This window comes from Mus caroli, unplaced genomic scaffold (genome assembly GCF_978045245.1).
Source record: "Mus caroli unplaced genomic scaffold, Mus_caroli_1 scaffold_14, whole genome shotgun sequence".
Lineage (NCBI taxonomy): Eukaryota > Metazoa > Chordata > Mammalia > Rodentia > Muridae > Mus > Mus caroli.
Window position 1 is genome coordinate 80,006,081 of NW_028227269.1, and position 14,726 is coordinate 80,020,806.

The 14,726-nt window shown below is 40.0% G+C and overlaps 1 protein-coding gene and 1 non-coding gene across 2 annotated transcripts in view; one reads left to right on the plus strand and one right to left on the minus strand.

The window, feature by feature from the left end:
* Positions 1-5,003: 5,003 nt before the first annotated feature.
* The window catches only part of Synj2bp (synaptojanin 2 binding protein), a 39,762-nt gene continuing 30,039 nt past the window's right edge, over positions 5,004-14,726 (minus strand). The window contains exons 3-4 of the mRNA XM_085830520.1: positions 11,594-11,689; positions 5,004-9,363 (exon numbers count right to left, since the gene is read on the minus strand). Of these exons, the coding sequence (XP_085686646.1) occupies positions 9,223-9,363; positions 11,594-11,689 (237 nt within the window). The 3' untranslated portion in view covers positions 5,004-9,222. The remainder of the gene's footprint in view (positions 9,364-11,593; positions 11,690-14,726) is intronic.
* LOC147001272 (small nucleolar RNA SNORA40) lies at positions 8,421-8,547 on the plus strand. The gene has a single exon (XR_015045309.1). It is a non-coding gene; the product is annotated as a small nucleolar RNA SNORA40 (small nucleolar RNA).

The window sequence follows — 14,726 nt, forward strand, 5'->3', positions numbered from 1 at the left end:
CAACCTGGGACAGGACCCTTCGAGTTTCCATCTGTACTGGGAGCTGACCCTGTGCCACAGCGCTCCATACCAAAATACTGCTGGGAGAGAGCTGGTCTCCCAGGAGTGCTGACAAATCAGTGAGCACAGGTAGGACCACCACTTCTGCTCAAATTCCTGGACCAAGAAGGACGAGCCCAAAGCCATCAAGATACAGGAACTAAGGAACAGCCAAGGAAAGGATCCTTCTGGTTTCCATCTGCACCCAGAGTTGACCCTGTGCCACAGCTTTCCAGACCCAAATTCCTCTAGGAGAGAACTGGTCTCCCAGGAATGCTGACACACAGGTTTATAGGAGAGTCAAGCCACAGTCAGAGACAGCAAGATGAGCTAAGACCAGAGATAACCAGATGGCGAGAGGCAAGAGCAAGAACATAAGTAACAGAAACCAAGGTTACTTAGCATTATCAGAATCCAGTTCTACCTTCACATCAAACCCTGGATAGCCCGACACACCAGAAAATCAAGACTCTGATTTAAAATCACATGTCATGATGATGATAGAGGACTTTAAGAAGGACATAAATAACTTCCTTAAAGAAATACAGGGGAGCACAGGTAAACAGCTAGAAGCCCTTAAAGAGGTAACACAAAAATCCCTTAAAGAATTACAGAAAAAAAAAAAAATCAGGGGAAGGAATTGAACAAAACCATCCAAAATTGTGGGGCATTGGGCTATGTACAGACAGCCTGGTTTCCAGTTGAGGCTAGATGTTGAACCCCGGGACCCAGTGGTGATAATTCACTTACATGGGACGGAAGGAGTTCTCTCATGTCTCCTGGAACCCTGGCTCCTGTCAAAGTTACTGCCCCCTCAACCCCAAGAGAAGCATGGTTAGTAGTCACATAGGCAATGTCCCAAGCTTCTGACCTTCAGGCTAAACTCCTCCCCAGTTAGCTAGCAACAGTAAAGATAACAGCACACCATAAGAGGGTCTGTTTGGCCCCTCCTTACTCTCTTGCTCTCACTCCCCTTACTCTCTCCTTGCTCTCTCCTCACCCTCTCCCTCTTGCTCTCTCCCTCTTACTCTAGCCTTTCTTCTCTCTCTCCTTTTCCCCCTTTCTCTCCTCTCGGACATGGCCAGTCTCTTTCTCTTTCTACCTTTTCTCTTTCCCCCTGCCTTTCTACAATAAAGCTCTAAAACCATAGACTATCTCTGTTCATCAAGGCCCGCTGCATTTACTCTTGCCTCTCTCCAATAACCCCAGGGCAACCCGGTGTTGCCCTGGGGCCCCCAGTTGGGGGCTGCCCCTTGTCCACCCTCCCCCCATCGTTGAGTGGGGTCAGTGGCTCAGATGCCCACCCGGGGCCAAGTGGACAGTGTCCAGCACCCCTCCCGTATCCGCCTGCCCAGAGCATAAGAGGACTCTGGCTGGGCTCGGGTTATCTGCCCTTCCCCCTCCTTCCCCTACACCCCTTTTAGTACCCACACAGGATCTAAAAATTGAAATAGAAAAAAATAAAGAAATCACAAAGGGAGACAATCTTGGAGATAGAAAACCCAGGAGAGAAATCAGGAGTCACAGATGCAAGCATCACCAACAGAATACAAGAGATAAAAGAGAGAATCTCAGGTGCAGAAGATACCATAGAAAACATTGGCACAACAGTCAAAGAAAATGCAAAATGCAAAAAGATCCTAACCCAAAACATCCAGGAAATCCAGGACACAATAAGACCAAATCAAGGATAATAGGTTTAGAAGAGAGTGAAGATTCCCAACTTAAAGGGTCAGTAAGTATCTTCAACAAAATTATACAAGAAAACTTTCCTAACCTAAACAAAGAGATACCCATGAACATACAAGAAGCTTACAAACCTCCAAATAGACTGGACCAGAAAAGAAATTCCTCCCGTCACATAATAGTCAAAACATCAAATGCACAAAACAAAGAAAAAGAATATTAAAAGCAACAAGGAGAAAAGGTCAAGTAACATATAAAGGCAAACCTATCAGAATTATATCTGACTTCTCACAAGAGGCTATGAAAGCTGGAAGATCCTGGACAGATGTCATTCAGACCATAAGAGAACACAAATGCCAGCCCAGGCTACTATACCCAACAAACCTCTCAATTACCATAGATGGAGAAAACAAGATATTCCATGACAAAACCAAATTTAAACAATATCATTCCACAAATCCAGCCCTATAAAGAATAATAATAGATGGAAAACTCCCAACACAAGGAGGGATACTACACCCTAAAAAAAGCAAGAAAGTAATCTTCATTCAACAAACCCAAAAGAAGATACACATACACACACACACACACACACACACACACACACACACACATATATAAAAATAACATCAAAAATAACAGGAAGCAACAATCACTATTCCCTAATATCTCTTAACACCAATGGACCCAATTCCCCAATAAAAAGACATAGACTAACAGACTGGTTGCGTGTAAACAGGACCCAACATTTTGCTATATACAGGAAACACACCTGAGTGTCAAAGACAAACACTAACTTAGAGTAAAGGGCTGGAAAACAATTTTCCAAACAATGGTCCCAAGAAACAAGCTGGAGTAGCCATTCTAATATTGGATAAAATCAACTTTGAACCAAAAGTCATCAAAAAAGATAAGGAAGGACACTTCATACTTATCAAAGGAAAAAAATCTACCAAGAAGAACTCTCAATTCTGAACATCTATGCTCCAAATACAAGGGCACACACATTCATAAAACAAACGTTAATGCAGCTCAAACAATAATAGTGGGGGACTTCAACACCCCTCTTTCATCATCGGACAGATCAGGGAAACACAAACTAAACAGAGACAGAGTGAAAAGAACAGAAGTTATGAATTCAACAGATATCTATACAACATTTCATCCTAAAGCAAAAGAATATACCTTCTTGTCAGCATCTCATGGTACCTTCTCCAAAATTGACCATATAATCAGTCACAAAACAGACCTCAGCAGATACAAAAAGACTGAAATAATCCTATGCCTATCAGATCACTACAGATTAAGACTAGTCTTCAATAGCAAGAAAAACAACAGAAAGCCCACGTACACGTGGAAGCTGAACAACACTCTACTCAATGATAACTTGGTCAAGGAAGAAATAAAGAAAGAAATTAAAGACTTTTTAGAATTTATGAAAATGACAGCACAACATACCCAAACTTATGGGACACAATGAAAGCAGTCCTAAGAGGAAAACTCATAGCTCTGAGTGCCTCCAAAAAGAAACTGGAGAGAGCAAACCCTACCAGCTTAACAGCAGACCTAAAAGCTCTAGAACAAAAAGAAGTACACCGAAGAGGAGTATATGGCAGGAAATAATCAAACACAGGGCTGAAATCAACCAAGTAGAAACAAAAAGAACTATACAAAGAATCAACCAAACCAGGAGGTGGTTCTTTGAGAAAATCAACAAGACAGATAAACCCTTAGCCAGACTAACCAGAGGGCACAGAGACAGTATCCAAATTAACAAAATCAGAAATGAAAAGGCAGATATAACAACAGAAACTGAGGAAATTCAAAAAAGCATCAGATCCTACTACAAAAGCCTATATTCAACAAAACTGGAAAATATAGATGAAATGGACAATTTTCTAGACAGATACCAAATATCAGATATACTATCTAAAGAGTCCCATTCTGTCAGACATTTAAAGAAGACAAAATACCTATACTCTTCAAACTATTCCACAAAATAGAAACAGAAGGAACACTATCTAATTCATTCTATGAAGACACAGTTACACTGTGTATTCTCCCTTGGAGATGTAATGGTTTCTGTCCAATCAGGAACTTGTCACAATTTCCTTTCATAGAGGACTTCATATGAGATTTTTTTCTACTTCCATCCTGTTTAATATTCTAAGTAGCTTTTAAAAACTGAAAGAAAAAAAAAAGAATCAGAGCAGAAAGGAAACAACATAAGGTGCTTAAAGAAAATAGTTTTCCAAGAAGTGAAAAGCCTGGAAGGTATACAAGTATCCAGTATAATAAACTCGTATTCAAACAGAATTGGAAACATAGCATTACAACTGAAACGGAATTCAATTCTGTGTCTTCATTTGCAAACCTGTCAACACTGAAAAGAATCATCCCATTTTCCTGTGACTAGTCAATACATTACGAAGTTCTTTTGTAAATCATTCTGCTGGCAAATAACAAAATTGCATTGAAAACCTTTATTAGTCCTCCTTTCTTCCCTTTCTCCCCTGTAGTAATGGAACATGAGGGGAATTCACAGTTAGAGGCATTAGTGTTTAATAGAGCTGGATTTTTCATCAACAGTGCTTTCTTCTGTCAAATTTTGTATTATTAAGTGCATCAGGTAAATAGTCACATGCTTTGAATTCTCTATATAGATATCAACACAAGAGTTAATGGCAGTTCAGAATCTCATTCCCACTGGTCAGAATTCTTTAAAATACTGTCTCTTTTTTAAAAATCATAACTGCACACTGTAGGTGAGGACTGGTCTCAATAAAATTCTGCAGTTAAAAGGTACAGCAAAGAAGGCTTAACCTAGGATAGTAGCCAACCCTGAAACTACTGTGAGAGGTAGAGAGCTTAGGAACTCAACCCCTGAACTTCTTCAGTGATGTTAAAAAGATACAAAAAAGATCACCCACTCTCAAAATGTAAGCTGTTCCAGCTTCGTGACTAAACTTTATCTTTGTATTTCTGTACTACATCATTATCTGTACAAAGATACATTCCACTGAAAGTGGGTAAAATAAAATTCTTATTGACTACACAAACACACACACACACACATACACACACACACACACACCAGAGGAAGGGGAATGGAAGGAGGGAGAGGGAGAGGGGGAGGGGGAGGGGGAGGGGGAGGGGGAGGGGGAGGGGGAGGGGGAGGGGGAGGGGGAGGGGGAGGGGGAGGGGGAGGGGAGGGGGAGGGGGAGGGGGAGGGGGAGGGGGAGGGGGAGGGGGAGGGGGAGGGGGAGGGGGAGGGAGAGGGAGAGGGAGAGGGAGAGGGAGAGGGAGAGGGAGAGGGAGAGGGAGAGGGGGAGGGAGATCTAGCCCTAGCTTCCTACTCACAGAGATCTGCTTGCCTCTGCATCCTAATGCTGAGAGCAAAGACATGTGCCATTATACTTGGCTTCTAAATGTATTTTAATTGCTTACTTGCACAATAAAACCCAAAATACTACAAACAGCTTGTATCTAACTTAAAACTAATATAATTAAAACAACACCTGATTCGTTTTCTCAGATTGTTCAATGGATTCTCCCATTCTAATCTAGATGCCTACACAATTCTCTCTAGCTGTCTATCAGTCCTTCTGGTCTTTATTGAAAGCCTAAAGAGAAAAGATGAAAGTAAACTGATTTTTTAAAATATAGCTTTTGTATGTTTTCATGTTGTGGACACACTAAAACAAATTTGAGACCAAAATAGAGGCGGGTATCTAACTTGAAGTTAGCTCACCATTCTGACCCTCATTTTTTTTTTCCATTCTAATACAAATTTTACCCAGGAGTATTTTAGATTCACAATCCTATGACTTGGTTATTAATGGCTGCACAAGCTGAAGCACTTACTAACCACATATGTTACTGGAGGTTGATCACTGTCCTGAATAAAACAATGTTCCACTTCATACTCTGCCTCAGTATCTGGGGCAGATGCTCAGAGAGCAGGGCTCTGGACTTAGCCCAGTTCTTCATCCTGGCTACTGAAATGCCATGGAACATTTCCAACAGAATCTGCTGTACATTTTAGCCACCTGATGAAACATGTCATTGTTGACTGAATTCTAGTCCCACATGTTCTTCTTTAATGTGGGCTGACCAGCCCACTGTCCAGGTGATTCTAAGCAGAGAGAGAGCTCCTGACAGTGGTGAATCTCAAGGCTCAGCATTAACCAGTTACCTAGAAGGGCTGCCACACACTCATCTCACTGCATAAGTATGGGATGAAACCCAGCATTTGCAGGTAATACATTATGGCTTTTGTTCAGAGACCTTGCATGAGGACTGCTAGCCATGAGGGAATATTACTGATACTGCCATCCATAGTCCAGGCTTTAAATCATGATTCTCTCTTACCAACTATATAGCCCTAGGAAAATACTTCCTTCTCTCCTCTTCAGTCTCTTTATAGCAATACTTAGATCTCAGGGTAAGTCATAGCGTTACTAATCAGTTTAAGACAGTCCCTGGCATAGACTGTAATTACAAACACCATTTCTACTTGTTGCCTGCGGTTAGACTGTCCAATTAATTACATGAAATCACCCACACAGAAAACTGTAGGAAAAGGAAACAAAAACAACTGAAGCAAACAGTGTCTATTAGAATTACATATAATTCACAATAACAAATATAAGAAATACTTTATGGAAACTTAAAAATACCTATAATCAATTTTCAAAACATTAAACATTATAATTTATGTGGTAGGTGCATCATATATAATTTTAAGGTGGTAGGAATATTTGAGTTAGTCTATAAGGAACATAAAATTTGAATAATCTATATAGATTCTCAACATCTCATCTAGTTTTCATATAACTAAGAGTGAAATATTACAGTATTTGCCTAAAAATTAAATGTTTTAGTTAAGTGTTTCTTTCCTAAGGAGACCCAAGTGTTACCAGAATCCTTATCAACCAAAGTAAAACTTCTACCAATGATATTTTTTATTTAGATCAACAATACAACACACAGCAGTGTTTTATCCTCCTTGCCATTAGTTTTACTTTCTATGTCTGAAGGCCTTTCAAAATCAATTTCCAAGCCCTGAGGTGAATACTAGAAGTAAGCAGGCCCATGGCAGAGCTGTTACCCATGCCATCAGATACAAGAAGGGTAGCAGACACTGGGCCTCCAGAGTGCTGCTGGTCAAGACAAGATCTGGAATACGTCTTGCCTTCTATGGAGCTTACAATGGCTCCTGTTACTAAGTCAGTTTCAGAAAGAACTGAATGGCTTAGTTATGTGAAGACTGTTTAAAGCAAATGTCTCCCTGCATCAAGAGTTTTCCCAGAGGCAAAGTCTCACTGGACTGTTCTAGACTTTGCTTTCCATTCTCCCCTGCTGCCACTACAGGATGGCTTTCCTTTTCTGAGTTCCTTACAATACTTGCTGGTTGTCTGCTTATCTTCTATGTTGCTGCACTGTGCTCTGTTTTGCATGGCAATATTTTTCTTACTGGCTGTGTTTATTACTCACCCTGATAAGATTCTTAACTTTTCCTCTATTTATGCATGCTCTTACTAGATGATTGGACACCTAACAATTCCCTCTTCTATGAAATCCTCAGTACCCAGATCTCAGGAGCTATTTTCTTTTGCTGTCTGTAATATAAACAACTTATACTTAGATAACTAACTCCATTTTAAGGGTTTTCTTCCTAACTGTAACCACAATGTCCCTTTGGATGAAATATGTGCATTTCTCTTTTTATAAAGGTGTGCTGACAACACTAGTGTGCAATCAACATCTGTTAAGTGACTGCTAGACTGTCAGGAAAACTCTTCATAATCGTATGTCAAAATAATAGTCTGGCCAATGTATTGAAAAGAAGGAAATTATTTTGTTAAAGTGGAAAAAAAAAATAGGCTTGGTTCAACTATCCTCAGTACTCTAAAACCAACTTAGATGCTACACGAACAGGACAGCTCCTACCTCGCCAATATCCCTGCATCTCCAGCATCTCTTCATCTACACTGTGGACTCAGGCTTTCCTCAGCAATGCTCACCAAATTTCCTTGCACCCTCTACAAACAAACAAAACTTATTCCTTCTCCTTTTTTGAAAAATGGTCCATTAACCTTATTAAAACCAAAACTAGTGTTTATAGCTTTGGGGGAAAATACCTTTTTCAAAAAACACTTTTTTTTTTTTTTTTTCAAAAAGAAAACCCATACCAATGCCTTCTCATCCTAACTCAGTCAGAAGCAGGCTGATTCAGGTCCATCCTGCCAGCAGGGCAGTTCCTTCCCTTAGGCTTTTTGTCTGACACTAGAAACTGAGAATTGTTAAGCAGCTTTGAAGGCTCAAGTGCCACCTTGAGACATGATCTTTTTCAGCTGTCTTGATGGTTGATTGGGCCCTGCTGCTTCCCATCCCATGCCAATGGATCCTTTAACAGTACTGTAAAATAGCAACTAAGGCAGTTCAGAGACTGGTGGGACTCATCTATACCCCAAAGCCTTTTGAACAAATTGACTTGAGTAGAGCTGCCTTACTACAATTTCCCACAGCACTGTAGCTACTGAGTAACACCAGTTGCTCTACAATTTTTAACTAATTGCTTCAGTCATTATTTTCCTAATGTCACTGACTGAGCATTCTCTTTTAAAGCTAACTTCCCCATTCTCAATATACATGCTCTGCTAAGAGTTCTTGAAATGTTTCAGTTATGATCATTCCTTAGCATGGTGTATGTTTTTAACTTGTGGACAAAGACTTACAGGCAAGTGGAAAAAGTAAGTTCTCTTTACAATCCAGAACTCATTTTTCAATATGAGTCTTGATTATATATGAGGGAATATGATCCCCTAGTCCCCAAAAATTGTCCATTAGAAACCCAAGAACCAGTAGCTTTCTTACCTCTTTAATTCTCCATAAGGCATCAATTTTATGCTACTCTGTGTGTGTGTGTGTGTGTGTGTGTGTATTACTGTATACATGTATTTTCTTTTTTAATTTAAAAAAATAAAAAAGAAAGAAAAAAAAAACTTCATTCGCCTATGTCCAATATAGGCATCTAGGTATATAGTTACAAATTAAAGGCCACAAATACTTCCCAAGAAAAAGCGTTTAAATAAAAAAAAAAAAAAAAAAAAAATCAGCTCCCCTTTCACATAGCACAGCTAGCCATCAAAGCACGCCAGCTAAGAGAAAGGTGTCGTCCATGGAGACAGGAAGGCTGAGCTTTTCCTCTTTGGATGATAGCTGAGTTTTTATTGGCAGTCCTAGTAAAATATGTAACTTCTCATTCATTCTAAGCAAGGCTTCCCCCGCACCACCACCACCACAGCTTTTCTTCAAATAACCCCTGTACTCTTCCATTAGAATTGGAGATTTTGAATAGCAGGGTTTTGGGTGATAAGCAGTCACTTTAAATCATGTATTGGCTATGTGGAGGAGAAAGAATATGGGAGGATGTCAGAGATGGTGAGTGAGAGAGAGATAGTTCATTGGACACACTGGAAGACAGCAAGCATTTCAAAGCTGCTTTCGGTATCTCACGAAGGCCCAAACTGCTACCATGGTGAGGGCAAACACTGGTAGCAGCACCATAGCTACAGGAACTCCACTTGGCTCTCCTTCACCTCGATGTACTATAGGTCCGTTCTGCACTGGTAACTAAAAGGGAAGGAGAAATATTAACTCTCTAACTACTGTGTATGCCACAACTAAAAGATCCAAGCTGACAATGACCTGCAAACGTAGTCTCTATCACCCAAAGCTGTAAACCCACACACACTAACAGAAGAGACAGACTAGTCTCCTAGTTGAGCATCACTCTCACAGATGTTCTGACCGGGAAGCATTGAACTTCGGTTTACTAGCCTAATGGGACCTCACAGAGGAGAGTAGATCATCCTGTCTGTTTCTATAAGGTCTCTACCTTGTTATATATGCTTCCTAACAGGAAAATGAAGGGGTGAGATGAAAATTATGATCCCTCAGGAAGTCTAGATACTGCAGAGCAGAAGAGGGGAGAGAAAGGAGACCTACCTAAAAACATTTACTTACAAAGAGCATCAGTCATTTTAATACAGTAAGAGCAGATCCAAGCTCTGTCAACACACTTACAAGGTCATTACTGGGAAAGATTCTAACTCAGCCTCTTGTTCCTAAGATGGGACCTTGTCCTCCATTCCCACATTCGCAATGCTAGGTACAGATAAAGGTGAGCTCTATCTGGAGTAGACATTAAAGACTTAGAGATAAACAACCTACATCCTAGTCCTTCTCAATGTCTTTTTCTTCTTTTTTTTTTTTTTTTTTTTTTTTTTTTTTTCTTTTTAGGTTTTCAAGACAGGGATTCTCTGTGTAGTCCTGGCTGTCCTGGAACTCACTCTGTAGACCAGGCTGGCCTCGAACTCAGAAATCCACCTGCCTCTGCCTCCTGAGTGCTGGGATTAAAGGTGTGCGTCACCATGCCCGGCGACCATTCTCAATTTCTATGCCCGAAGTATTTCCTTAATTTATATCTGCATTGTCTTTCTTCATTCCAGCCCTGTTTTACAGGGTGGCTCCTCTTAAATCAATTTTTGGTGGTTGTACTGGCTGGTTTTGTGTCAACTTGACACAAGCTGGAGTTATCACAGAGAAAGGAGCTTCAGATGAGAAATGCCTCCATGAGATCCAGCTGTAAGGCATTTTCTCAATGAGTGATCAAGGTGGGAAGGGCCTCTTATAGGTGGTACCATCTCTGGGCTGATAGTCTTGGGGTCTTTTAGAAAGCAAGCTGAGCAAGACAGGGGAAGAAAGCAAGTAAGAAACATTCCTCCATGGCCTGGGCATCAGCTCCTGCTTCCTGACCTGTTTGAGTTCCAGTCCTGACTTCCTTGGTGATGAACAGCAGTATGGAGGTGTAAGCTAAATAAACCCTTTCCTCCCCAACTTGCTTCTTGGTCATGATGTTTGTGCAGGAATAAAAACCCTGACTAAGACAGTGGTTAACTTGAAATAACAATACCATCTTCTTCCAGTTAGATTTAACCTCATTACATCCAGCCCATGAAACCCTAACCCATTTTATAGGGAAGCAACTGCACAAACTATCTTCTGTAACTGCTGTTCTACCGTTTATCAAGAGATGAGACATGGGTCTTCAGGGTTAGATAAAATTTTGGAACAATACTGCTTGTTGCATTCTAAGTTATTTGTGGCTGTTTCTAAAGTGAACATATATCCTCCAAAAGGAACCCTTATCATATCTGAAACATGTGCCCACATAAATTCTCCATGCTTTAGAACCAGAGAAGAACCACTGCAAAAGCAGATGCTGACCAATACTATACTGTCTTTTATCACTTGCTTTTGCATTCAACACACCAATGTTCTGTTTGCAACTCTGGTTGCTTTCTTGGATATCACTTTATGTTTTGGGGGTATTTGGTTTTTTGGGTTTTTTTTTCTTTTTTATTTTCTTCTTCTTCTTTTTTTTTTTTTTTTTAATAGTTTGAGTTTTCTTTCAGAGTCTCACCACATAGTTCAAACTGACTTCTGCTTTCTCCAGTTTTGTTTTGTTTTTGTTTTTGTTTTTTGGATTTTTTTTTTTTTTTTTTTTTTTACACTAGCTCCTTTCAATCTTCTTCAGCCTCTGTATCCTCATTTGGCCTCTTACCAAGTAATTCTACTTTCTTTCCATTTTCACTTAATGAAACTTTAATCCACTGAAGGTAGAACCTGGGTTACATACTTCTTTTACTGATAGGCAGAAATGCTAAAGGACTCCTGCCTATGCTAGACAAAGGCAATCATAACAAAAGATAAAGTAAAACAGACTTTGAAGCTTACAAACTTATTCACAAGAACAGTGTAAAAGCCTACTGTCCCATATCCAGGTGCAGGTAATACCTACCCTGTGCTGTACTCTCAGGGACACAGCACATCCCGCATTACGGAAAAGGTCTACAGCATCTTGGTGCAGCAGGTTCTTCAGATCTTGGCCATTTACCTGTCAATAGCAAGAGAGAGAAGTCAGAAAGGCAAAAGACTAAGTCTCTTAAGTGAACAATTTACTTTCATGCAGTGAACCAATCCCTTAAAAATAAAATCAGACTCTTTCAGGTCAAATTCCAAGGTCTAGAAATATGAGCTAAGTTACTGAGCATGTAGAAGGAAGTTTCTTCATTTTCAAAGTTAGGTTTTCCAACAACCGAGGATCTATGGACCATCTGAAGTGAAGTCAGGTTTTAATAGACTTGGTTCTCCTCTTTCTTAACTTCTGTGCTTATCCTGTTTGAATGTACCGGCTCTGGTTACTATACCTACAGATCATCTGTGAGTATCTGTCTATCTCTATGTAGGTAGCATCAGGTAACCCTCTATGACATCATCTTCGAGGTTATCCCCTTATTCTTTATATTTCTAGTCCTCAGCATCTCTAGCTTCAGCCCTGGAAACAATTCTCTAGACCATTCTAGTAGGTTTATTTTATTGTCAACAATTTTCTTTAATTCCATGTAAATTCCTAACCTCAAGTTTACTAAAATTCTTTTTTTGTGAAGATAGAAACCTTTACAAATGACTTGAATGTAGGGCATTCTTACTACATAGAGTTGACAAATGGGAAGCACTAGTACTCTTTCTGCTGTTAGGAGTCACAAGTGTTATTTATATCACACTCAGTGACTCAACACATCCCACCTTGTGCAAGACATATGGATTTATACATGTCACTGTTACTATTTATGGGATTAATAGATGAAATATTTACTATATTTAATAGGCCTGTGCTTTATATACACTATCCAATTTAATTCCTGCAATTATCCTATGAAGTAGATTGCATTTTTATACTAACTTTGTTAAAGAAGTAACTGTCACGCAGCCTCCTAAGTATAGAAACTAGGGCTAGAGATTTTAAATAATGGAATGAAGCTCAGAATACTCTTAACATTTCACTGTTCTTTGAATGTTTCTATTTTCCCACCCTGACTTGCTAACTGCTCCTTTGCTCAGCTAAAGCTGAAGCTATTTACGTTTATATTGTTCTTTCCACTCTCATCAGTCTTAGGTTAAGTTTTAGACAAACTGGGTGGCTCAAAAGGATACTGAGACAGATCAACTTTGCATAGAGTTTTCATTTGTTGGGAGCCCAGGAAAAGTCCAGTGGGAGAAACACCTTACATACATGGTCCTGATCAAACCTAAGTTATTGAATAGAAAAGTTTACAAGGAGCTTAAGAAACACAGCAGCTACAAAAATTTCCCACTCAGTGAGACTGAAGAGTCACCAGAAGAAAGTGTTGTAAGAGGCAGGCTTGATAGTCACAGTGAAAATACACGAAGAAGCAGCTAACACCCTACAGAAACCCACTGTGTCATCTTCAACCACCATCCCCATCCAGACCTACCATCTCCCATCTCTAACACATTTTTACTGTACTTTCTCTTCATGAGTCTTGCTAGTATCTTTGATAAGTGGAACTACCAATACTTTTATTTTCTTTTCTTTTTTGAATCGGATTTTCTTTATTTACATTTCAAATGTTATCCCTGTTCCTGGTTTCCCCTCCGAAAAACACACTACCCTTATCTCCCCCTGACCCCATTCTCCTGCTCACCAACCCACCCACTCCTGCTTCCTGGTCCTGGCATTCCCCCACACTGGGGCATAGAGCCTTCACAGGACCAAGGGCTTCTCCTCCCATTGCTGTCTGACTAGGCCATCCTCTGCTACATATGCCCATGAGTCCCACCATGTGTACTCTTTGGTTGGTGGTTTAGTGCCTGAGAGTTCTGGGAGTGCTGGTTAGTTCATATTGTTGTTCCTCCTGGGGGGCTGCAAACCCTTTCAGCTCCTTAGGTCCTTTCTCTAGCTGCTTCATTGGGGACCCTGTGCTCAGTCCAATGGATGGCTGTGAGCATCCACTTCTGTATTTGTCAGGCACTGGCAGAGCCTACCAGGAGAGAGCTGTATCATGCTCCTGTCAGCAAGCACTTGTTGGTATCCACAAGTGTCTGGGTTTGGCAATTGTATATGGAATGGACCAAATGGGGCACTCTCTGGATGGTCATTTCTTTAGTCTCTACTTCATACTTTCTCTCTGTAACTCCTTCCATGGATATTTTGTCCCCCCATCTAAAAAGAATTGAAGTATCCACACTTTGGTCTTCCTTCTTAAGTTTCGTGTGGTTCATGAATTGTATTTTGAATATTCTGAGCTTCTGGGCTAATATTCACTTATCAGTGAGTGCATATCATGTGTGTTCTTTTGTGATTGGGTTACCTCACTCAGAATGATATCCTCTAGATCCATGCTTAAGAATTTCATATTTTTAATAACTTAATAGTACTCCATTGTGTAAATGAACCACATTTTCTGTATCCACTCATCTGTTGAGGCACATCTGGGTTCTTTCCAGCTCCTCGCTATTGTAAATAAGGCTATGAACATAGTGGAGCCTGTGTCCTTGTGACACTTTAGATTGGGGATATTTTCTTCTATCATTTTGTTGAAAACATTTACTAGCCCTTTAGGTTGAAAATCTTCACAGTCTTCTGTACCTATTATCCTTAGGTTTGGTCTTCTCAGTTTGTCTAGATTTCCTGGATGTTTTGGGTTAGGAACTTTTTGCATTTCTCATTTTCTTTGATTGTTGTGTCAATGTTTTCTATGCTATCTTCTGCACCTGAGATTCTCCCTTCTATCTCTTGTATTCTGTTGGTGGTGTTTGCATCTATGGCTCCTGACTTCTTTCCTAGGTTGTCTATCTCCAAGGTTGTCTCCCTTTGTGATTTATTGTTTCTATTCCCATTTTTAGATCCTGGATGGTTTTGTTCAATTCCTTCACCTGTTTGGATGTGTTTTCCTGTAACTCTTTAAGGGATTTTTACCTTTTCTCTTTTAAGGGCTTCTACCTGTTTACCTGTGTTCTCCTGTATTTCTTTAAGGGAATATTTATGTCCTTCTTAAAGTCCTCTATCATCATCATGAGGAGTGACTTTAAATCCATGTCTTGCTTTTCTGGCATGATGGTGTATCCAG